This window comes from Pseudopipra pipra, chromosome 3 (assembly GCF_036250125.1).
Source record: "Pseudopipra pipra isolate bDixPip1 chromosome 3, bDixPip1.hap1, whole genome shotgun sequence".
Classification (NCBI taxonomy): Eukaryota; Metazoa; Chordata; class Aves; order Passeriformes; family Pipridae; genus Pseudopipra; species Pseudopipra pipra.
Window position 1 is genome coordinate 115,765,918 of NC_087551.1, and position 25,044 is coordinate 115,790,961.

At 55.4% G+C, this 25,044-nt stretch overlaps 2 protein-coding genes across 2 annotated transcripts in view; one reads left to right on the top strand and one right to left on the bottom strand.

The window, feature by feature from the left end:
- Window positions 1-7,326: 7,326 nt before the first annotated feature.
- LOC135410711 (uncharacterized) lies at window positions 7,327-10,519 on the bottom strand. The gene is made up of 3 exons (XM_064647421.1): window positions 8,620-10,519; window positions 8,070-8,230; window positions 7,327-7,572 (listed from the first exon to the last, which is right to left on the bottom strand). The coding sequence occupies exons 1-3, from the start codon at window positions 9,671-9,673 to the stop codon at window positions 7,327-7,329; spliced, it is 1,461 nt and encodes a 486-aa protein (XP_064503491.1). The 5' UTR covers window positions 9,674-10,519.
- Window positions 10,520-17,084: 6,565 nt separating this feature from the next.
- The window catches only part of SCARA5 (scavenger receptor class A member 5), a 28,237-nt gene continuing 20,277 nt past the window's right edge, over window positions 17,085-25,044 (top strand). The window contains 3 exon segments of the mRNA XM_064651247.1: window positions 17,085-17,668; window positions 20,085-20,212; window positions 24,493-24,618. Of these exon segments, the coding sequence (XP_064507317.1) occupies window positions 20,098-20,212; window positions 24,493-24,618 (241 nt within the window). The 5' untranslated portion in view covers window positions 17,085-17,668; window positions 20,085-20,097.

Sequence of the window (25,044 nt, forward strand, 5' to 3'; positions counted from 1 at the left end):
TTCCCAATCCAAAGCCACATCCAGGGGAAAATTCCTGGGTTTCAGGCCTGGGATTTGCCCCCACGATCCCAAATCCAGGATCATCCATTAATTCCCACACTTAATTATCTCCTTATCCCTCGGCACAGGGGTTTTTCCTTGGAAATTTCCATCCCAAATCACATCCCAGGGGAAAATTCCTGGGTTTTGGTCCCAGGATTTGCCCCCACGATCCCAAATCCTGGATCATCCCTTCATTCCCACACTTCATCGTGTCCTTATCCCTCGACACAGGGGTCTTTCCCTGGAAAATTCCCAACCCAAATCACATTCCAGGGGAAAATTCCCGGGTTTTGTGCCCAGGATTTGCCACAATGATCCCAAATCCTGGATCATCCCTTCATCCCAACAGTTAATTATGTCCTTATCCCTCGGCACAGAGGTTTTTCCTTGGAAATTTCCATATCAAATCACATCCCAGGGGAAAATTCCTGGGTTTTGTGCCCAGGATTTGCCCCCACGATCCCAAATCCTGGATCATCCCTTCATTCCCAACAATTCATTATGTCCTTATCCCTCCCCACAGGGGGCTTTTCCTTGGAAAATTCCCAACCAAAGCCACATCCAGGGGAAAATTCCCGGGTTTCAGGCACAGGATTTTCCAAAATGATCCAAATCCTGGATCATCCCTTCATCCCAACAATTCATTATGTCCTTATCCCTCCTCACAGGGGGTTTTTCCTTGGAAAATTCCCAACCAAAGCCACATCCGGGGGAAAATTCCCGGGTTTCAATCACAGGATTTGCCCCCACGATCCGAAATCCTGGATCATCCCTTCATCCCAACAATTATTTGTGTCCTTATCCCTTGGCACAGAGGTTTTTCCTTGGAAATTTCCATCCCAAATCACATCCCAGGGGAAAATTCCCGGGTTCCAGGCCCAGGATTTGCCACAATGATCCCAAATCCTGGATCATCCCTTCATTCCCACACTTCATTATGTCCTTATCCCTCGACACAGGGGGTTTTCCCTGGACATTCCCAACCCAAACCCACGTCCCACCAGGAATTCCGCCACTGCAGGACAAGGAAAAGCTGGAAAAGCTCCCAAAAATCAGACTCTGGGGGGGAAGGGGGGGTGGGATGCGTCAGAAAAGGTGTCAGAAAATCCCCGAGGGAAGTTTTAGGAGCAGGGAATGTTTGGGATGCTCCAGTTTTATGGAACGCCGACGGGAAAAAAATCCCCCCTTTCTCCCGGGATAAAGGGGAGGGGAACGGCTTTCCCGGGAGCAAAATTCCCAAGGATTTTTTCCCCCCCCTTTGGCAGCGGGAGCCGCTCCGGGAGGGCTGGGAGCCGTTGCTAAGAATTCCCGGTTTCCAGGGCAACCCCCGGGAATCGCGGAGGTGCCGCTTGGTGTCGGGAAGGGGGGAGGGAAGGGAAGGGAAGGGGGGGGAAAAAAAACCTGGGAAGGAGCTGGGAATCGGGAATGGGATGCGTTGGAATCACGGCCCTGGGATTGGGGCGTTCAAACCCATCCCACTCATCCCAATCCCACCAGAATTCCAGGATCAGTTGGGTCTTCCAGGCACAAAATTCCCGGGAAGGGGCCAAGGAGCTTCTCCCACTCATCCCAGTCCCGCCAGAATTCCAGGATCAGTTGTTCCTTTCAGGCACAAAATTCCCAGGAAGGGCCAACAAGCAGCTCCTTCCCAAACCCTTCCCGGTACCAACCTGGAATTCCAAGTGGGAATGACTTCCCGGGACAAAATCCACCCTGGGATCAGCTTGGAATTCTCCCCAAGGACTCATTCCCCTTCCCAAACTTCCAGGAAGTTCCTCAGCAGGTCCCAGCCCACCCTGAGCCCATTAATTATCCCACTAATTATCCCATTAATTATCCATTAATTATCCACATGATCCTCAGTGGCCTCATCCTGGCTTTCTATCCCACCCTTCCCAACACCCAGCTCTGGGAAAAGTGGGAATTCTGCCCTTCCAGAGGGGATCCCCTGCTCCTGGCTCTCCACACCCCTCCCACTCATCCCAATTTTTCCTCCGTCTTTTCCTCCTCTTCTTCCTCCTTCTCCTCTTCCCCCCTTTCCTCCTCCTTTTCCTCCTTCTCTTCCTCCTCCCCCTCTTCCTCTTTCTCTTCCTCCTCCTTTTCTCCTCCTCTTCCTCCTTCTCTTCTTCCTTCTCCTCTTCCCCCCTTTCCTCCTTCTTTTCCTCCCCTTTTCTTCCCCTCTTCCTCCCCCTTTTCCTCCCCATTTTCCTCTCCCTCTTCTCCCTTCTCTTCCTCCTCCTTTTCCTTCTCCTCTCCCTCCTTCTATTCTTCCTTCTCCTCTTTCCCCTTTTCCTCCTCCTTTTCCTCTTTCTCTTCCTACCCCTCTTCTCTCTTTCTCCTCCTCCCCCCTTCCCTCCCCTTTTCCTCCTTCTCTTCTTCCTCCTTTCCCTCTTTTCCTCCTTCTCTTCCTCCCCCTCTTCCTCCTCCTTTTTGTCCTCCTTTTTCTCCTCCCCTCTTCCTCCTTCTCATCTTCCTCCCTTTCCTCCTCCTCTTCCTCTCCCTCTTCCTCATGCTCCTCTTCCTGCTCCTTTTCCTCCTCCTCTTCCTTCTCCTCTTCCTCCTTCCCTCTTCCCCCCATTCCCTCCCCTTTTCCTCCTTCTTTTCCTCCCCCTTTCCTCCCCCTCTTCCTCCTTCTCTTCTTCCTTCTCCTCTTTCCCCCTTTCTTCCCCTCTTCCTCCTTTTCCTCCTCCTTTTCCTCCCCTCTTCTTCCCCCTTTCCACCTCCTTTTCCTCCTTCTCTTCCTCCCCCTCTTCCTCCTTCTCCTCTTCCCCCTTTCCTCCTCCTTTTCCTCCTTCCCCTCTTCCTCTTTCTCTTCCTCCTCCTTTCCTTCCCTTTCTTTCTCCCCCTCTTCCTCCTTCTCTTCTTTTTTCTTCTCATTCCCCCTTTTCCTCCTCCTTTTCCTCCCTCTCTTCCTCCTTCTCCTCTTCCCCCTTTCCTTCTTTTCCTCCCCCCTTCCTCATTCTTTTGTTTCTCCTTTTCCTCCTCCTTTTCCTCCCCCTTTTCCTCCTCCCCCTCTTCCCCCTTTCCACCTCCTTTTCCTCCTTCTCTTCCTCCCCTTTTCCTCCTTCTCCTCCTTTTTCTCCTCCTTTTCCTCCTTCTCTTCCTCCTTCTCCTCTTCCCCTTTTCTCCCCTTTTTCCTCCTCCTCTTTCTCCTCCTCTTTCTCCTTCTCATCTTTCCCCCTTTCCTCCTCCTCTTCCTCCCCTCTTCCTCCCTCTCTTCCTCCTGCTCCTCTTCCTCCTCCTCTTCCCTCTCTCCTTCCCCTTTTCCTCCTTCTCTTCCTCCTCTCCTCTTCTCCCTTTTCCTTTCCCTCTTCCTCCTTCTCCTCCTTTTTCTCCTCCTTTTCATCTTCCTCCCTTTCCTCCTCCTCTTCCTCCCCCTCTTCTTCCTTCTCCTCTTCCCTCTTTTTCCTCCCCCTTTTCCTCCTTCTCTTCCTCTCCCTCTCCCTCCTTCTCCCTTTTCATCTTCCCCCTTTTCCTCCCCCTCTTTCTCCTACTCCTTTTCCCCCTCTTCCTCCTCCTTTTCCTCCTCCTCTTCCTCCTTCTGTTCTTCCTCCTTCTCTTCTTCCTTCTCCTCTTCCCCCTTTTCCTCCCCCTCTTCCTCCCTCTCTTCCTCCTGCTCCTCCTCCTCTTCCCCTCTTCCTTCTCCTCTTCCCCTCTTCCTCCTCCTTTTCCTCCTTCTCTTCCTCCTTCTCCTCTTCCCCCCTTTCTTTCTTTTCCTTCCCCTTTCCTCATTCTTTTGTTTCTCCTTTCCTCCTTTTCCTCTCCCTTCCTCTTTTTCCTCCCCTTTTCCTCCCCCTTTTCCTCCTCCCCCTCTTCCCCCTTTCCACCTCCTTTTCCTCCTTCTCTTCCTCCCCCTTTTCCTCCTTCTCCTCCTTCTTCTCCTTTTCCTCCTCCTCTTCTCCCTCCTCCTCTTCCTCTTTCCCTTCCTCCTCCTCTTCCTCCCCTCTTCCTCCTTCTCTTCTTCCTTCTCCATTCCCCCCTTTTCCTCCTCCTTTTCCTCCTTCTCTTCCTCCTCCCTTCCTCCTTCTCATCTTCCTCCCTTTCCTTCTCCTCTTCCTCCCCCCTCTTTCTCTTTCTGCTCCTCCTTTTCCTCTCCCTCTTCCTCCTCCTCCTCTTCCTCCCTCTCCTCCTCCTCCCCCCCCCCGATCCCTCCGGGCCGGGATCGTTTCCCGCCGGATCGGATCCTCCCCCCCGGGAGAAAACCGGGAATAAATCCGGACACTCCACCCCCCAAAACCCCCTGGAATTCTTTCCCACCCTTTCCCAGGAGCCGGGAATCCTTTCCCAGCCTCGGGCCGCTCTTTTCCCGGGACACCAGAACTTTGTAATCCCGTTTTTATCCCACTTTTTATCCTTTTTACCTGTTTTATCCCCTTTTTATTCTCTTTTCTTATCCCCTTTTTATCCCCATTTAACCCCTTTTTTAATCCCTTTTATCTCCTTTTATCCCTTTTAATCCCCTTTTAATCCCCATTTATCCCTTTTTATCTCCCATTTTATCCCCTTTTTTATCCCTTTTATCCTCTTTTTATCTCTTTCTATCCCTTTTTAATACTCTTTTTAATCCCCTTTTTACCCCTTTTTTATCCCTTTTTATCCCTTTTTATCCCCTTTTTATCCCCTTTTTTATCCCCTTTTTTATCCCCTTTTTTATCCCCTTTTTTATCCCTTTTTATCCCCTTTTTTATCCCTTTTTATCCCCTTTTTATCCCCTTTTAATCCCTTTTTTATCTCCTTTTTATTCTCATTTTATCCCTTTTTATCCCCTTTTTATTTCTTTTTTTTACCTGTTTTTTATCCCTTTTTTATCTCTTTTTTATACCACTTTCTATCCCTTTTTATCCCCATTTAACCCCTTTTTTATCCCTTTTTACCCTTTTTTATCTCTTTTTATCTCCTTTTAATACTCTTTTTTATCCCCTTTTAATCCCCTTTTTATCCCTTTTTATCCCCTTTTAATTCCTTTTTATCCCTTTTTATCCCTTTTAATCCCCTTTTTATCTCCCTTTTTATTGCTTTTTTATCTCTTTTTTTATCCCTTTTTTACCTTTTTTTATCCCTTCTTAAAACCACTTTTTACCCCTTTTAATCCCTTTTTTTCCCTTTTTATCCCCTTTTAATCCCTTTTATGCCTTTTTGATCCCTTTGATGCCTTTTTAATCCCCTTTTTCTATCCCTTTTTATCCCCTTTTCATCCCTTTTTATCCCTGGGGGCCGACGGGAGCCCCGTTCCGACACTTCCCGTTCCTCTTTGCTGCCACTTCCCCAAACATCCCTTTCCATCCCTTCCCATCATTTTCCATCCCTGGCCTTCCCTGTCCTTTCCCTTTCCATCCCTGTCCATCCCCTTCCATCCCTGTCCATCCCTGTCCATCCCTGTCCTTCCCTTTCCTTCCCTTTCCTTCCCTTTTCTTCCCTGTCCATCCCTTCCCATCCGTTTTCATCCCTGTCCTTCCCTTCCCTTCCCTTCCCTTCCCTTCCCTTCCCAAACCTTCCCAAACCTTCCCAAACCTTCCCTTCCCAAACCTTCCCAAACCTTCCACAAACCTTCCCAACCTTCCCTTCCCAAACCTTCCCTTCCCAACCTTCCCTTCCCAAACCTTCCCTTCCCTGTCCATCCCATTCCATCCCTTTCCATCCCTTCCCTTCCCTGTCCTTCCCTTCCCTTCCCTTTCCATCCCTTTCCTTCCCCGCCATCCACCCAACCCCATCCCTGAGGAAAACCCCCCGTTCCAGAGGGGGATTTCCAAGTGGCAGCAATTCCCTGGGATTTTCCTGCCGGGTATCCCGGTTTTTCCCCCCTCCTGCTGGAGGAACCCTGGGATCCCACGGGATTTGCCACCAGAGCAAAGAATTCCTTCCGGGAACCTTCTCCTGGAAGATTCCCGGCTCTGTCTGCCCCCGGTGAGGAATAACTTTTCCAAGGAAAATGCCTCCCAGACCCCCAAATCCTTCCCAATTCCTGGCTGAGGGTCAGACATTCCCTGGATCTCCCTGTCACCTCCTTGGGACATTCCCAGCCTCGTGTGGCACCTTGAGATTCCCAAATCCTTCCCAATCCCTGGCTGAGGATCAGACATTCCCTGGATTTCCCTGTCACCTCCTTGGGACATTCCCAGCCTCGTGTGGCACCTTGAGATTCCCAAATCCTTCCCAATTCCTGGCCAAGGGATCAGACATTCCCTGGATGTCCCTGTCATCTCCTTGGGACATTCCCAGCTCCGTGTGGCACCTTGAGATTCCCAAATCCTTCCCAATTCCTGGCCAAGGGATCAAACATTCCCTGGATGTCCCTGTCACCTCCGTGGGACATTCCCAAATCCTTCCCAATTCCTGGCTAAGTTCAGACATTCCCTGGATTTCCCTGTCACCTCCGTGGGACATTCCCAAATCCTTCCCAATCCCTGGCCGAGGGTCAGACATTCCCTGGATTTCCCTGTCACCTCCCTGGGACATTCCCAGCCTCGTGTGGCACCTTGAAATTCCCAAATCCTTCCCAATTCCTGGCCAAGGGATCAGATATTCCCTGGATGTCCCTGTCACCTCCCTAGGACATTCCCAAATCCTTCCTAACCCCTGGCCAAGGATCAAACATTCCCTGGATTTCCCTGTCACCCCTCCCTGGGACATTCCCAAATCCTTCCTAACCCCTGGCCAAGGATCAAACATTCCCTGGATTTCCCTGTCACCTCCCTGGGACATTCCAAATCCTTCCCAATCCCTGGCTAAGTTTCAGACATTCCCTGGATGTCCCTCTCCCGGCTGATCCAGCTGGGATTATCCTTGCGGATTCCAGGGCTGGCTCAGCTCATCCCGAGGGAATCCCGGAATTCCTGGATGCCTCAAAGCCCCCCCGGACCACGACATTCCCCCATTCCCCCCATTCCCACATTCCCAGCTGGGCGTGGTGCCGGCAGGAACCGCCCCAGCAGATCCCGGCAGATCCCGGGAGATTCCCGAGATCCGGCTGCTCCCTGCCCTCGTATTCCCGAATTCCCGAGCCCCACGTCCCCCCGGATCCAAGGAAACCATCCCTGTTCCTCCCACCTGTCCGGGAACAGGGATCGCCACCCCTCCCCCCGCTCCCGCTCCCTCGGCTCTTCCCGAGTTTTTCCAGAGGGGCGGGAAGCGGATCTCACCTGGCTGGAATTCCTGGATCCAGGCCTGGCCCGTTCCCGCCGGGAAACGAATCCCACGGGTGGGAGAAACCGCCCCTTCCCTTCTTCCCGCTGCCCCGAGGAGGCCGGGAATGGGAATCCAGGTGGGAATCCAGGTGGGAATTCCTCACCTGGATCGTGCCGGAGGGTCCGGACGGGCCTCGGGATCAGCCGGGAATGGGAATCCCGGCGGGAATCCAGGTGGGAATTCCTCACCTGGATCGTGCCGGAGGGTCCGGACGGGGCTCGGGATCAGCCGGGAATGGGAATCCCGGCGCTTCCCGGGAAGAGCGGGCGGGATTTCCCGCGGAGAGGCGGCTCCGCAGGGGGGATCCCCCCCAAAATTCCCGGGATTTGGGGGGTTCCTCCCCGGCTCCGGGCAGGAAGCGGGAGCAGGAAGAGAAGGAGCGGGAACCGCCCGGCGGGGGAGGTCACGGGGCGGCCGCCACACCCCCCCCGGGAAGCACCTTCCCGGTTCCCGGGATTCCGGGAATGCGCCGCTCCAGGCGCCTTTCCACACCTGGAATTCCTGATCCCGGCGCCGGAATTGTCCGGGATACGGGAGGACTCCAGGGAGAGCGGGAAGGGGAGGGAAAGGGAGAGGGAAAGGGGGGATGCCGGGAATGTGGAGGGGTGGGAATGTGGAGGGGTGGGAATGCTGGATGGGAATGCTGGGTGGGAATGCCAGGTGGGAATGCTGGGTGGGAATGTAGAGGTTTGGGAATGCTGGGTGGGAATGTGGAGAGGTGGGAATGCTGAGTGGGAATGCTGGGTGGGAATGCCAGCTGGGAATGCCGGGTGGGAATAGGGAAGCGCTGGAGTGAAGCTGGGGGAGCTTCCCCAAATCCAATGGAATTCCTGGGAAGCTGCAGCTCCCCGGGATCCCTGGGAATGCTCCTCTCCAGGTGCCTTTCCACTCCTGGAATTGCTGATCCCGGCGCCAGAATTGTCCGGGATAACGGGAGGACTCCAGGGAGAGCGGGAAGGGGAGGGAGGCGCTGGGAAAGGGGAGATGCCGGGAATGTGGAGGGGTGGGAATGTGGAGGGGTGGGAATGTGGAGGGGTGGGAATGCCGGGTGGGAATGTTGAGTGGGAATGTGGAGGGGTGGAATGCCGGGTGGGAATGTTGAGGGGTGGGAATGGCGGGTGGGAATGGAGGGTGGGAATGTGGAGGGGAATGTAGAGGTTTGGGAATGCTGGGTGGGAATGTGGAGAGGTGGGAATGCTGGGTGGGAATGCTGGATGGGAATGCTGGGTGGGAATGCCAGGTGGGAATGCTGGATGGGAATGTAGAGGTTTGGGAATGCTGGGTGGGAATGTGGAGAGGTGGGAATGCTGGGTGGGAATGCTGGGTGGGAATGCTGGGTGGGAATGCTGGGTGGGAATGTGGAGGGGAGGGAATGCCAGGTGGGAATGCCAGGTGGGAATGTCAGGTGGGAATGTGGAGGGGTGGGAATGCCGGGTGGGAATAGGGAAGCGCTGGAGTGAAGTTGGGGGAGCTTCCCCAAATCCCAGCGGGAATTCCTGGGAAGCTGCAGCCCCCCGGGATCCCCGGGAATGCTCCTCTCCAGGGGCTTTTCCACACCTGGAATTCCTGATCCTGGCGCTGAGAGGGGTTTGGGATGCCAAGAATCCCTGAGGAAGAGCGGGAAGAGGAGGGAGCGGTGGGTGGGGCTGGGAAAGGGGAGATGCCGGGAATGTGGAGGGGTGGGAATGGCGGGTGGGAATGGCAGGTGGGAATGCTGGGTGGGAATGTGGAGGGTGGGAATGCTGGATGGGAATTCTGGGTGGGAATGCTGGGTGGGAATGCCAGGTGGGAATGCTGGATGGGAATGTAGAGGTTTGGGAATGCCGAGTGGGAATGTGGAGAGGTGGGAATGCTGAGTGGGAATGCCGGGTGGGAATGTGGAGGGTGGGAATGCCAGGTAGGAATAGGGAAGCGCTGGAGTGAAGCTGGGGGAGCTTCCCCAAATCCCAGCAGGAATTCCTGGGAAGCTGCAGCCCCCTGGGATCACCCCCTGGATCCCTTCCCTGCCTGGGATCCACCTTGGAATGTGTCCCGAAATCCCCGTTTCCTTCCCAGTGGGAAAAGCCCCCCCCAAAAGCCGGGAAGGGATCCCAGGGAATGTGGGGGTCCCGTTATCCAAGGAATTCCCTTCCTCGTCCGCCTCGGCTCTACTTTTAGGGATGAAAATCCTTTTCCCAAGGGGGGGAGACCAAAAATCCCACGGGAAGACCAAAATCCCAAGGGCCGGGAAAGTTTGGGATGGACACGGATACGGGTCCCTGTTCCCATTCTCAGCGATTCCTGAGCTATTTTGGGATCTGATCCATCCATCCCATCCCTTTCCCTCATCCCATTCCCACCTCACCCCGTTTTTTGGGATGTGATCCCCCCATCCCATCCTTTCCCTCATCCCATTTTTTGGGATCTGATCCATCCATCCCATCCCTTTCCTTCTCCTTTCCTTCATCCCAATCCCACCTCATCCCATTTTTTGGGATCTGATCCATCCATCCCATCCCATTCCCACCTCCCCCCATTTTTTGGGATGCGATCCCTCCATCCCATCCCATTCCCTCATCCCATTCCCAGCTCCCCCCATTTTTTGGGATCTGATCCCCCCATCCCATCCCTTTCCCTTCCCATCCCAATCCTCCCTCATCCCATTTTTTGGGATGTGATCCGTCCCTCCCATCCCTTTCCCTCATCCCATTCCCACCTCCCCCCATTTTTTGGGATCTGATCCCTCCATCCCATCCTTTCCTTCTCCTTTCCTGCATCCCATTCCCACGTCACCCCATTTTTTGGGATACAATTCCTCCATCCCAGCCCTTTCCCTCTCCATCCCAATCCTCCTTCACCCCATTTTTTGGGATATGATCCATCCACCCCATCCCTTTCCCTCATCCCATTCCCACCTCCCCCATTTTTTGGGATCTGATCCATCCATCCCATCCTTTTCCCTCTCCATCCCATTTTTTGGGATGTGATCCATCCATCCCATCCCATTTCCACCTCACCCCATTTTTTGGGATCTGATCCCTCCATCCCATCCCTTTCCCTCTCCTTTCCCTCATCCCAATCCCACTTCACCCCACTTTTTGGGATGTGATCCATCCATCCCATCGCATTCCCACCTCCCCCCATTTTTTGGGATATAATTCCTCCATCCCATCCCTTTCCCTCTCCATCCCAGCTCCCCCCATTTTTTGGGATCTGATCCCTCCATCCCATCCCATTCCCACCTCCCCCCATTTTTTGGGATGCGATCCATCCATCCCATCCCTTTCCTGCATCCCATTCCCAGCTCACCCCATTTTTTGGGATTTTATTCCTTCCTCCATCCCATCCCTTTCCCCCATCCCATTCCCACCTCCCCCCATTTTTTGGGATCTGATCCCTCCATCCCATCCCTTTCCCTCATCCCATTCCCACCTCACCCCATTTTTTGGGATATGATCCCTCCATCCCATCCCTTTCCCTCCCCATCCCATTCCCACCTCACCCCATTTTTTGGGATATGATCCCCCCATCCCATCCCTTTCCCTCCCCATCCCAATCCTCCCTCATCCCATTTTTTGGGATGTGATCCATCCCTCCCATCCCTTTCCCTCATCCCATTCCCACCTCCCCCCATTTTTTGGGATGCGATCCCCCCATCCCACCCCTTTCCCTCTCCCTCCTCCCCCCCCCCATTCCCAAGGATCCCAAGTCCGGCCCCGCCCCCGCCCCGAGCAGGAAAAAATCCCCCTTTTCCCCGATCCCAATCCCTAAAAACCGCCCCCCCGGCCCCGCCATTCCCGAGGGATCCCCCGGCGGACTCACGGGAGAACTGCTGGAAGAGGCGGCTGATCCATCCCATCGCTCCCGGAGCTCCGGGATCGCTCCCGGGAATCCGCTTTTCCCTCCTCCTCCTCCTCCTCCCCCTTTTCCCAACGCTCCCCCTTTTCCAGCGGCGAATCCAACGGGATTTATTAACAGCGCCCCCCCCCCCCCCCCGGCATTCCCGGCATTCCCAAGGAATAAAAAGGACCCCACTCACTCTTTTCCCGGGGCCGGCGGGAGATTTTCGGGAATTCCGGGGAGGAGGAGGAGGAGCGGGACAAGTTGGGAGCCGGGAATGTTGGAGGGAGCGCTTCCCACTCCCTCGGGAAGCGCATCCCGAGGGATCCCGCGGGGCCTTGGCGCCACCTGCAGGCCGGGAAAAGGGTTGGGATAAGGAATTCCCGGCCTTCCCAAACCTCTGGAGAACCTCAGCCGTGCCCTTATTCCATTATTCCATAATTTCCCTGGATAATCCGTCTTGGTTTTCCTTTTAGGGATGGAAAATCCTCTTCCCAAGTGCCCTCTTCCCACCCTCCACATTCCCAAGGAATTCCAGCCTCCCAAACCTATGGAGAATCCCAGAAATGCCATCATTCCATTATTCCTTTATTCTGTTTTTCCATAATTTCCCTGGATAATCCATCCTGGTTTTCCTTTTAGGGATGGAAAATATTCTTCCCAAGTGCCCTTTCCCCCCCAACATTCCCAAGGAATTCCCAGCCCCCCGAAACTCTGGAAAATTCCAACCATGCCATTATTCCATTATTCTTTTATTCCATTATTCCATGATTTCCTTGGAAAATCCGTCCTGGTTTTACTTTTAGGGATGGAAAATATTCTTCCCAAGTGCCCTCTACCCCCCCCCCCCCAACATTCCCAAGGAATTCCCAGCCCCCCAAACCTATGGAGAATTCCAACCATGCCATTACACCATTATTCCTTTATTCCATAATTTCCTTGGATAATCCATCCTGGTTTTACTTTTAGGGATGGAAAATCCTCTTCCCAAGGGGTTTCCAGGCCCCAAACCCTGGAAAACAGCTGGAATGAGGGTGCCAGGAATGGGATGGATGGGATGGGATGGGATGGGATGGGATGGGATGGGATGGGATGGATGGGATGGGATGGGATGGGATGGGATGCCCTAAAAGCCATAAATTATCCCCTGGGACAAATAATCCCTGGATTATCCTGGGATATTCCCACTTGGCGACCCCAAACCCCCCCCCCCAGCCCCCGAGGAGCCTCCCTGGTGTCATCCCGACGGGATTCCCTGGAAAAACAACATCCCCCCCAGCCCCGAGAAGGCCGAGAAGGAAGATCTGGGAAACCACGGGTGGGTCAGGCCTGGAATTCCTCCCTTTGGGAATGTTGGGGGGGGACATCCCGGGAGCTCCGACAGCGGCCCCACATTCCCAGCATCCCCCTATTCCCATGGAAACTACGGATACAAACTCCATGGCAACCCCATGGCAACGGTGCCGCTTCCCACAAATCCGGAGGTGGGAGATGCCCGGGAATGCTGAGCCCGGAGAGCTCCTTGTGCTCCGTGGGCGCCGCCGTTCCAGCATTCCCGGGAAATCCGGAGTTGTCCCGTCTCCTGAGGTGGCCGGACGTGGTTATCCCGGGATTCCTGTCCCGCTTTTCCAGGTGTCCATCAGCTGCTCCGTGTCCAACCTGGGTGCGAGGGAAGCCCTTCCAGAGGGTTCTTATTCCCCCTGGATCGGTATTCCAGAAGAAATGAAGGATATCCCAAAAAACCGGGGGGGTCGGGGAAGGGATTTGGGAATGTTTCCGACCCCCTGGGCGGAGGGAATCCATCGGGGCTGGAGCAGGGATTCGGGAAGGGATGGCTGGGATGGGCAAGGAATGTCCTGGGAGAACAATCCCGGGGATCCAGGGGCAGCCACAGCTTCTCTGGGAATTCCAGCCCAGCCCCTCCCCACCCTCCCAGCCAGGGAATCCCTTCCCAATCTCCCCCCCAAATCTCCCCTTTCCCACTGGGATCCATTCCCTGGGGCCTGGCATTCCAGGCCCTGAGCCCCAGTCCCTCTCCAGCTCTCCTGGAGCCCCTTCAGGCTCTGGAATATGCTCCAAGCTCTCCCAGGATCCTTCCCAAATCCAGCCTGGCCATTCCCAGCTCTCCCAGCCTGGAGCCAGAGCCTGCCATTGGATCCAGCCCCAGCCCAGCTCCTCCCTGGAAGGAGTTCCGGGAACAAGGGGGTTCCCTGGGAATCTCGGCACTCAGGGCAGGGTCTCCCTTCCCCTTTCCTGCCTTTTTCCATCCCCCACATTCCAGAAAAATCCCTCTGAGTGGATTCTGAGTGTCCTTTATCCCAGAATCCTGGAATGGTTTGGGTGGGAAGGGCCTTAAATCCCATCCCATTCCATGTTCAGGGACAGCTCCCGCTATCCCAGGGAATCCAACCCGGCCTTGGACACTCCCAGGGATCCAGGGGCAGCCACAGCTTCTCTGGGAATTCCAGCCCAGCCCCTCCCCACCCTCCCACCCTCCGACGTGCAGGGACCCCCTGTGCAGGTGACACCGGGCGGGGGGGGCTCTCGGGCCCTGTCCCGGTGCCGTTTTTCCCGGTGTTCCCAATGGAAACACTCCGGGATACGGCGGGGGGGAGGGGGGGCCGACGCTGTAGCCTCGTTGCTAAGCAACAGGGCCACGCGCATGGCGCAGTAGCGACGTGAAACTGCAATGGCGCCCGCGTTGCCAGGCAATGGATGACGCTTCCCGATACGTGCGCATGCGCAGTGACGCCTAGTGCGCACGTTGCCAGGCAACTGGGTCACTCTCCCTGTACTACGCGCATGCGCCCAGTAGCGGCGAGAAACCGCCATGGCCGCCGCGGTTGCCGGGCAACTGAGGACGCTCCCGGCCCGGCGCGCAAGCGCAGTAGCGGCACCGCCCTTTTCCCCCCTCCCAGCGCTCCCGATCCCGGCGCATCCATGGAAAACCGGGAGGGCGGGGCGGCTCCGGCCGCGCTCCACGAGATCCGCGAGCCCAGCCCCGGCCCCGAGCCCGACCTGCACCTCGGGGCTGCCGCCGAGAGCACCGAGGCCACCCCTGACCCGTGTCCCCAAGGGCCACATCCACAGGGATCTGAAATCCCTCCGGGAATGGCGACTCCAGCCCTGCCCTGGGAAGTTCATTCCAGGGCCTGACAGCCCTTTCCATGTGGGAATTGTTCCCAATATCCCACCTGCCCCTCCCCCTGGCCCAGCTGGAGGCCGTTCCCTCTCCTCCATCCCTCGTTCCCTGGGAATTGGGGACCTCCCGGTAACTTCCTTCCCGGGAATTGTGGAGAGCTGGGACAGTGCCGGGATGGCACAGGATCCTCGGGGGGTGTTTTTAGGGGATCCCTCGCGGGAGTTTCTTGGGGATCTCTCTGGGGGTGTTTTTAGGGGATCTCTTGGGATGTGTTTTTAGGGGATTCTGATCCCTCTGGGTATGTTGTTTTAGGGTGTCTCTGCCCCTTCTAGGGGTGTTTTTATGGGATCCCGATCCCTCTGGGGGTGTTTTTAGGGATCCCGATCCCCTGGGGGTGTTTTTATGGGATCTCTCTGGTTGTTTTTTTAGGGGATTCCTCTGAGTGTGTTTTTAGGGTGTCCCGATCCCTCTGGGTGTGTTTTTAGGAGATCCCAATCCCTTGGAATGTGTTTTTAGGGGATCCTGATTCCCCTGGGGGTGTTTTTAGGGTATCCCGATCCCCCTGGGGGTGTTTTTAGGGGATCCCTCGCAGGAGTTTTTTGGGATCCCCCTCTGGGTGTGTTTTTAGGGGATCCCAGTCCCTCTGTGTGTGTTTTTAGGGTGTCTCTGCCCCTCTGGGTCTATTTTTAGGGTGTCCCGATCCCTCTGGGGGTGTTTTTAGGGTGTCCCTGCCCCTCTGAGTGTGTTTTTAGGGGATCCCGATCCCTCTGGGGGTGTTTTTAGGGTGTCTCGCCCCCCCCTAGTTGTGTTTTTAGTGTCCCAATCCCTCTGGGTGTGTTTTTAGGGTATCCCGGCCCCTCTGGTTGTGTTTTTAGGGGATCCCGATTCCTCTGGGGGTGTTTTTAGGGTGTCTCTGCCCCTCTGGGGGTGTTTTTCAGGTATCCCGATCCCTCTGGGGGTGTTTTTATGGGATCCCGATCCCCCTGGGTGTGTTTTTAGGGTGTCCCAAACCCTCTGGGGGTGTTTTTATGGGATCCCTCTGGGTATGTTTTTAGGGGATCCCTCTGGGGGTGTTTTTAGGGTGTCCCCGCCCCTTCTGGGTGTGCTTTTAGGGTGTCCCAATCCCCCTGGTTGTGTTTTTAGGGGATCCCAAACCCTCTGGGTGTGTTTTTATGGGATCTCGATCCCCCTGGGTGTGTTTTTAGGGGATCTCAATCCCCCTGGTTGTCTTTTTAGGGGATCCCGATCCCTCTGGGGGTGTTTTTTGGGTGTCCCGACCCCCCTGGGTGTGTTTTTAAGGTGTCCCGATCCCTCTGGGTGTGTTTTTAGGGTGTCCCGATCCCTCTGGGTGTATTTTTAGGGTGTCTCTACCCCTCTGGGGGTGTTTTTCAGGTATCCCAATCCCTTGGAATGTGTTTTTAGGGGATCTCGATCCCTCTGGGTGTGTTTTTATGGGATCTCGATCCCTCTGGGTGTGTTTTTAGGGGATCCCAAACCCTCAGGGTGTGTTTTTAGGGTGTCCCGATCCCCCCTGTGTGTGTTTTTAGGAGATCCCGATCCCTCGGGGGGTGTTTTTAGGGTGTCCCGGCCCCCCTGGGTGTGTTTTTAGGGTGTCCCAATCTCCCTGGGTGTGTTTTTAGGGGATCCCAATTCCTCTGGGTGTGTTTTTAGGAGATCCCGATCCCTCTGGGTGTGTTTTTAGGGTGTCCTAATCCCTCTGAGTGTGTTTTTATGGGATCCCGGCCCCTCTGGGTGTGTTTTAAGAGTATCCCGATTCCTCTGGGTGTGTTTTTAGGGTATCCCGATTCCTCTGGGTGTGTTTTTAGGGTATCCCGATCCCCCTGGGTGTGTTTTTAGGGTGTCCCGATCCCTTTGGGTGTGTTTTTAAGGGATCCCGATACCTCTGGGTGTGTTTTTAGGGTGTCCCGACCCCCCTGGGAGTGTTTTTAGGGTATCCCGATCCCTCTGGGTGTGTTTTTAGGGGATCCCAAACCCCCTGGGGGTGTTTTTAGGGTGTCCCGATCCCTCTGGGTGTGTTTTTAGGGTGTCCCGATCCCCCTGGGTGTCTTTTTAGGGTGTCCCGATCCCTTTGGGTGTGTTTTTAAGGGATCCCGATACCTCTGGGTGTGTTTTTAGGGTGTCCCCGCCCCTTCTGGGTGTGCTATTAGGGTGTCCCAATCCCCCTGGGTGTGTTTTTAGGGGATCCCAAACCCCCTGGGGGTGTTTTTAGGGTGTCCCGATCCCCCTGGTTGTCTTTTTAGGGGATCCCAAACCCTCTGGGGGTGTTTTTATGGGATCCCTCTGGGTATGTTTTTAGGGGATCCCTCTGGGGGTGTTTTTAGGGTGTCCCCGCCCCTTCTGGGTGTGCTTTTAGGGTGTCCCAATCCCCCTGGTTGTGTTTTTAGGGGATCCCAAACCCTCTGGGTGTGTTTTTATGGGATCTCGATCCCCCTGGGTGTGTTTTTAGGGGATCCCGATTCCTCTGGGGGTGTTTTTATGGGATCCCGATCCCCATGGGTGTGTTTTTAGGGGATCCCGATTCCTCTGGGGGTGTTTTTATGGGATCCCGATCCCCATGGGTGTGTTTTTAGGGGATCTCAATCCCCCTGGTTGTCTTTTTAGGGGATCCCGATCCCTCTGGGGGTGTTTTTAAGGGATCTCGATCCCTCTGGGTGTGTTTTTAGGGGATCCCAAACCCTCAGGGTGTGTTTTTAGGGTATCTCGATCCCTCTGGGTGTGTTTTTAGGGGATCCCAATTCCTCTGGGTGTGTTTTTAGGGTATCTCGATCCCCCTGGGGGTGTTTTTAGGGTGTCCCCGCCCCTTCTGGGTGTGTTTTTAGGGCCGAGCTCCCCTCGCCCCGTGTGTGGGTGTGTTTTTAGGGGGCGGGATGATCTCCCTGGGTGTGTTTTTGGGGTGTCCCGATCCCTCTGGGTGTGTTTTTAGGGTGTGTCTGCCCCTCTGGGTGTGTTTTTAGGGTGTCCCCGCCCCTTCTGGGTGTATTTTTAGGGGATCCCAATCCCCCTGGGTGTGTTTTTAGGGGATCCCAATTCCTCTGGGGGTGTTTTTAGAGTGTCCCGATCCCCCTGGGGGTGTTTTTAGGGTGTCCCCGCCCCTTCTGGGTGTGTTTTTAGGGCCGAGCTCCCCCCGCCCCCTTTGTGTGGGTGTGTTTTTAGGGGGCGGGATGATCCCGATCCCTCTGGGGGTGTTTGTAGGGCCGGGATCCGCCCGCCCCCTAAAAACACCCCCGCCCAGAGGGGCGGGCGGCTCCCGACCCTACAAATCCCGTCCCGCATTCCCGTCCCACATTCCCGGTCCCCCCCGTTCCTCGCTCGGCTCTTCCGCCGTCCCGGGACCCCCCAAATCCCATGGGGGGCTTTTGGGGAGCGGCCCCTCCGTCCCCCCGGGGGGCCCCGAACCCCCCCGAGCCCAAACCGGCCCCGGCCCCGCCCCGGCACTGAAAGGAATTCCCGGGAAGAGCCGTGAGTCGGGAATGGGGGAAAAGGAGAGTCGGGAATGGGGGAAAGGAGAGTCGGGAAAGGGGGGAAGGAGAGTCGGGAATGGGGGAAAAGGAGAGTCGGGAATGGGGGAAGGAGAGTCGGGAATGGGGGAAAGGAGAGTCGGGAATGGGGGGAAGGAGAGTCGGGAATGGGGGAAAGGAAAGGGGGAAAAGGAGAGTCGGGAATGGGGGAAAAGGAGAGTCGGGAATGGGGGAGAAGGAGAGTCGGGAATGGGGGAAAAGGAGAGTCGGGAATGGGGGAAAAGGAGAGTCGGGAATGGGGGAAGGAGAGTCGGGAATGGGGGAAGGAGAGTCGGGAATGGGGGAAAAGGAGAGTCGGGAAAGGGGGGAAGGAGAGTCGGGAAAAGGGGAAAGGAGAGCCGGGAAAGTTTCCCGGGGAATGTTCCTATCCCGGTTTCCCGGGGGATTTTCTTGTCGTGGTTCTTCTTCCCGGGGGATTCTTCTATCCCAGTTTCCTTGGGAAATGCTCCTGTCCTGGATTGCCCTCTCCAGTTTTCCCGGGGGATTTTTCTATCCCGGTTTTTCTTCCCGGGGGATTCTTCTATCCCGATTTCCCCGGGAAATGCTCCTGTCCCGGTTCCCCCTGTCCCAGTTTTCCCGGGGGATTCTCCTATCCCGGTTCTTCTTCCCGGGGGATTCTTCTATCCCGGTTTCCCCCGGGAAATGCTCCTGTCCCGGATTTTCCTGTCCTGGTTTCCCGAGGGATTTTCCTGTCCTGTTTTCCCGGGAAATGCTCCTGTCCCGGATTCCACCATCCCAGTTTCCCAGGGGATTTTCCTCTCGCAGTTCCCGGGGGATTCTCCTATCCCGGTTCTTCTTCCCGGGGGATTCTTCTATCCCAGTTTCCCGGGAAATGCTCCTGTCCCGGATTCCCCTGTCCCAGTTTCCCAGGGAATTTTCCTGTCCCGTTTTCCCGGGAAATGCTCCTGTCCCGGTTCCTCCTGTCCCAGTTTTCCCGGGGGATTTTCCTGTCCCGGTTCTTCTTCCCGGGGGATTCTTCTATCCCGGTTTCCCGGCAAATGCTCCTGTCCCGGATTCCCCTGTCCCAGTTTTCCCTGGGGATTTTTCTATCCCGGTTCTTCTTCCCGAGGGATTTTCCTGTACCCTTTTCCCGGGAAATGCTCCTGTCCCGGTTCCCCCTGTCCCAGTTTTCCCGTGGGATTCTCCTATCCCGATTCCCCCGGGAAATGCTCCTGTCCCGGATTGCCCTCTCCCGGTTTCCCGGGGAATGTTCCTATCCCGGATCCCCCTGTCCCAGTATTCCCCGGGGATGTTCCTATCCCGGTTCTCCCTATCCCAGTTTTCCCAGGAAATGTTCCTATCCCGGCTCCCCCTATCCCAGATCCCCCTGGGAATCTTCTTGTCCCGGACCCCCCTGTCCCAGATCCCCAGGAATGTTCCTGTCCCAGTTTTCCCGGGGGGGGGGGGATTTTCCCGACCCGTTTCCCGTGGGAAATGCTCCTATCCCAGTTTTCCCAGGGAATTTTCCTGCCCCGAATTCCCCAGGTGAGATCTGACACCCCCCCTTCCCCCCCGTGTTCCGAGACCCATCCTGGGATTTCCCCCCTGGAATTGGGACTGGAATTGGGACTGGAATTGAGACTGGAATTGGGACTGGAATTGGGACTGGAATTGGGGGGGGTTATTCCCACTTTCCTGGCCCAGGGGCTGGGATGGAACCTCGGGAGGGAGCAGAGGAACAACATCCCAAGGAATGAACCCTCCTGGATGTGCCTCCCGCTATCCCAGGGAATCCAGCCCGGCCTTGGACACTCCCAGGGCTCCAGGGGCAGCCACAGCTTCTCTGGGAATTCCAGCCCAGCCCCTCCCCACCCTCCCAGCCAGGAATCCCTTCCCAATCTCCCCCCCAAATCCCCCCTTTCCCACTGGGATCCATTCCCTGGGGCCTGGCATTCCAGGCCCTGAGCCCCAGTCCCTCTCCAGCTCTCCTGGAGCCCCTTCAGGCTCTGGAATGTGCTCCAAGCTCTCCCGGGATCCTTCCCAAATCCAGCCTGGCCATTCCCAGCTCTCCCAGCCTGGATCCCACTTTGGGCACTTCCAAGCCCATCCTGGGCCGTGGGCACGTCAAAAAGCCCCAGGGGATGGGATGTGGGATGTGGGAATGGGATGGGATGGGATGGGATGGGATGGATGGGATGGGATGGGATGGGATGGATGGGGTGGGATGGGATGGGATGGGATGGATGGGGTGGGATGGGATGGGATGGGATGGGATGGGATGGGATGGATGGGATGGGATGGGATGGGATGGATGGGATGGGATGGGATGGATGGGGTGGGATGGGATGGGAAGGGATGGGATGGGATGGGATATTCCCAGCCCTTGACCCCCGTTCCCGATCCCGCTGCTCCTCCAGGAGCCGGGGGAGGATGGAGAGCAAGGCCTTGGACCTGCAGCCCTTCGGAGAGCGGGAAAACGGCTCCGGGTTCGAGGATTCCCTGGAAAACAGGAGGAGCCTTTCCAAGCTCCAGCTCTGCGAGGCCGGTGAGTGCCGGGATCCCTCGGGATCCGCCGGGAATGGGATCCCAACAGGAGCTGGGATTGCTCGGGAAGGAGCTGGGATTGCTCGGGAAGGAGCTGAGATTCCTTGGGAATTATCTGGGATTGCTTGGGAAGGAGCTGTGGTTTCTTGGGAATGATCTGGGATTCCTCGGGAAGGAGTTGGGATTGCTGAGAAGGAGTTTGGATTTTTTGGGAATGATCTGGGATTGCTCAGGAATGAGCTGGGATTTATTAGGAATGATCTGGGATTGCTTGGGAAGGAGCTGGGATTTCTTGGGAAGGAGCTGGGATTCCTCAGGAGGGAGTTGGGATTCCTTGGGAATGATCTGGGATTGCTCGGGAAGGAGCTCAGGATTCTTGGGAAGGAGCTGGGATTTCTTGGGAATGATCTGGGATTCCCTGGGAATGATCTGGGATTGCTTGGGAAGGAGCTGTGGTTTCTTGGGAAAGAGCTGGAATTGCTGGGAAGGAGCTGGGATTTCTTGGGAATGATCTGGGATTGCTTGGGAAGGAGCTGGGATTTCTTGGGAATGATCTGGGATTCCTCAGGAGGGAGTTGGGATTCCTTGGGAATGATCTGGGATTGCTCGGGAAGGAGCTGGGATTTCTTGGGAATGATCTGGGATTCCTCAGGAGGGAGTTGGGATTCCTTGGGAATGATCTGGGATTGCTCGGGAAGGAGCTCAGGATTCTTGGGAAGGAGCTGGGAGTGCTTGGGAATGATCTGGGATTGCTTGGGAAGGAGCTGGGATTGCTCAGGAAGGAGCTGGGATTTCTTGGGAATGATCTGGGATTGCTTGGGAAGGAGCTCAGGATTCTTGGGAAGGAGCTCAGGATTCTTGGGAAGGAACTGGGATTGCTGAGAAGGAGTTTGGATTTTTTGGGAATGATCTGGGATTGCTCAGGAAGGAGTTGGGATTTCTTGGGAAGGATCTGGGATTTCTTGGGAATGATCTGGGATTTCTTGGGAATGAGCTGGGATTCCCTGGGAGTGATCTGGGATTTCTTGGGAAGGAGCTGTGGTTTCTTGGGAAGGAGCTGGAATTGCTGGGAAGGAGCTGGGAATGCTTGGGAATGATCTGGGATTCCTCGGGAAAGAGCTGTGATTGCTGGGAAGGAGCTGGGATTTTTTTGGGAAGGAGCTCGGGATTGCTCGGGAATGATCTGGGGTTGCTCAGGAAGGAGCTGGGATTGCTAAGAAGGAGTTTGGATTTTTTGGGAATGATCTGGGATTTTTTGGGAATGATCTGGGATTTCTTGGGAATGATCTGGGATTTTTTGGGAATGATCTGGGATTTTTTGGGAATGAGCTGGGATTTCTTGGGAATGAGCTGGGATTTCTTGGGAAGAAGCTGGGATTTCTTGGGAAGGAGCTGGGATTGCTCGGGAAGGAGTTTGGGATTGGGTTCCCTGTCCTGGGAAGTGGGAATTCCAGGCGGGAGCAGCACCAGGGGGTGTCCCGGTGAGGCCCTGGAGCGGTTTTCCAAGGAAAGCTGTGGCTGCCCCTGGATCCCTGGGAGTGTCCAAGGCCGGGTTGGATTCCCTGGGATAGCGGGAGGTGTCCCTGAACATGGAATGGGATGGGATTTAAGGGCCCTTCCCACCCAAACCAGTCCAGGATTCCGGGATAAAGGACGCTTGGGATGCAGTCAGAGGGAATTTTCTGGAATGTGGGGATGGAAAAGGTAGGAAAGGGGAAGGGAGACCCTGCCCTGAGTGCCGAGATTCCCAGGGAACCCCCTTGTTCCCGGAACTCCTTCCCAGGGAGGAGCTGGGCTGGGGCTGGATCCAATGGCAGGCTCTGGCTCCAGGCTGGGAGAGCTGGGAATGTCCCGGCTGGATTTGGGAAGGATCCCGGGAGAGCTTTTCCAGAGCCCGGGATCTCCCCCCGCTCCCGTCCCGGAGCTGCTTTTCCACCCTCCCGCCAATTCCCTCTTCCAGCGGCGTCCCGGGAGATTCCCGGGCGGAGCTGGCGCCGCTTCCCAGATCCACCCACTCCCCCTTCCCGACCCTCTGGAGCAGCGGCGGGGCGGGAATTCCGAGCGGGGCGGGAATTCCGAGCCGTAACCAAGGGGAAAAAGCAAAATATTGGCCGGCCCGGCCCCCGCTCCAGGGAATTGCGGGAATTGCGGCACCGCCCGGGGCGGGGGAGGAGGGAAAAAACGGGATTTGGGGAAAATAACTGGGATTTGGGGGAAAACAACCGGGATTTGGGGTCCTAAAATCCATGGGAGGAGGGAAAACAAGAGGGATTTGGAGAAAATAACTAGGATTTGGGGTCCCAAAACTTTGGGAGGAGGGAAAACAACTGGGATTTCGGGTCTGAAAAACTTGGGAGGAGGGAAAAGAGCAGGGATTTGGGGAAAAAACTGGGATTTGGGGGGAAAACAGCCGGGATTTGGGGTCCTAAAAACTTGGGAGGGGGGAAAACAAGAGGGATTCGGGGAAAATAACTGGGATTTAGGGTCTCAAAATCCATGGCAGGAGGGAAAAGATGTGGGATTCGGGGTCCTAAAACCTTGGGGAGGAGGGAAAACAACCGGGATTTGGGGAAAATAACTGGGATTTGGGGTCCTAAAATCCATGGGAGGAGGGAAAACAAGAGGGATTTGGGGAAAAGAGGTGGGATTTGGGGAAAACAACCGGGATTTGGAGTCCTAAAATCCTTGGGAGGAGGGAAAAGAGATGGGATTTGGGGAAAAGAGATGGGATTTGGGGTCCTTAAAACTTGGGAGGAGGGAAAACAATCAGGATTTAGGGAAAAGAACCGGGATTTGGGGTCCTAAAATCCGGGGGAGGAGGGAAAACAAGAAGGATTTTGGGGAAAAAAGTGAGATTTGGGAAAACAACTGGGATTTGGGGTCCTAAAATCCTTGGGAGGAGGGAAAAGAGCTGGGATTTGGGGAAAATAACTGGGATTTGAGGTCCTAAAATCTGTGGGAGGAGGGAAAACAGCTGGGATTTGGGGTCCTAAATTTCATGGGAGGAGGGAAAGGAGGCGGGATTTGGGGAAAACAACTGGGATTTGGGGTCCTAAAATCCAGGGGAGGAGGGAAAACAAGAAGGATTTGGGGAAAAAAATGGGATTTGGGGAAAATAACTGGGATTGGGGGAAAACACCTGGGATTTGGGGTCCTAAAATCCAGGGGAGGATGGAAAACAAGAGGGATTTGGGGGAACAAAAATGGGATTTGGGGAAAACAACCGGGATTTGGGGAAAATAACTGGGATTTGCTCCTCCCTGGGAAGGAGTTCCGGGAACAAGGGGGTTCCCTGGGAATCTCGGCACTCAGGGCAGGGTCTCCCTTCCCCTTTCCTGCCTCTTCCATCCCCACATTCCATAGAAATCCCTCTGAGTGGATTCTGAGTGCCCTTTATCCTGGAATCCTGGAATGGTTTGGGTGGGAAGGGCCCTTAAATCCCATCCCATTCCATGTCCAGGGACACCTCCCGCTATCCCAGGGAATCCAACCCGGCCTTGGACACTCCCAGGGATCCAGGGGCAGCCACAGCTTTCCTTGGAAAACCGTGCCAGGGCCTCACTGGGACACCCCCTGGTGCTGCTCCTGCCTGGAATTCCCACTTCCCAGGGCAGGGAGCCCAATCCCAAACTCCTTCCCGAGCAATCCCAGCTCCTTCCCAAGCATTCCCAGCTCCTTCCTGATCAATCCCAGCTCCTTCCCAAGCAATCCCAGCTCATTCCCGAGCAATCCCAGCTCATTCCTGATCAATCCCAGCTCCTTCCCAAGCAATCCAATCTATTCCCAAGCAATCCCAGCTCCTTCCTGATCAATCCCAGCTCCTTCCTGAGCAATCCCAGCTCCTTCCCGAGCAATCCAAACTATTCCCAAGCAATCCCAGCTCCTTCCCAGGAAATCTCAGCTCATTCCCGAGCATTCCAAGCTCCTTCCCAAGAAATCCAATCTATTCCCAAGAAATCCCAGCTCCTTCCCAAGCAATCCCAGCTCCTTCCCAGGAAATCCCAGATCATTCCCAAGCAATCCCAGCTCCTTCCTGAGCAATCCCAGCTCCTTCCCAAGCAATCCAATCTATTCCCAAGCAATCCCAGCTCCTTCCTGAGCAATCCCAGATCATTCCCGGAATGGTTTGGGTGGGAAGGGCCCTTAAATCCCATCCCATTCCATGTCCAGGGACACCTCCCGCCATCCCAGGGAATCCAACCTTTCCTTGGACACTCCCAGGGCTTTTCCCAACCATTCCCTCAGAATTCCTGACGCCCCATTCCCGCTCTTTCCCGGCAGATCCCGGGCTGAGATCCGGGGGATGCTGCAGCTCCCGGATGGGCTCCGGGGCCGCCCTCAAATATTCCGTGGGGCTCCTTTACCTCCTGGTCCTCCTCATCCTCGTGGGAATCTTCGTCCTGGCAGGTGAGTGGGATTATCCCATGGGAATTGTGCTCCGGGAAAGGTTTCCCGGGATATCCAGGGCGGGAAAAAATGGGATCCGGGAGCTTCCGGCTCGTCCCGGCTCCGCTGGAGGGGTTTGGATTTAATCCCCTCCTTTCCAGCCCCAAATCCGTGCTGGGAAGGGGAATGAATCCCATCCTTTTCCATCCCCAAATTCCCCCCTTTTCCATTCCCAAATTCCCCCTTTTCCATCCCTAAATTCCCCCTTTTTCCATCCCCAAATTCCCCCTTTTTCCATCCCTAAATTCCTCCCTTTTCCATCCCCATATTCCCCCTTTTCCATTTCCAAATTCCCCCCTTTTCCATTCCCAAATTCCCCCTTTTCCATCCCTAAATTCCCCCTTTTCCATCCCTAAATTCCCCCCTTTTCCATTCCCAAATTCCCTC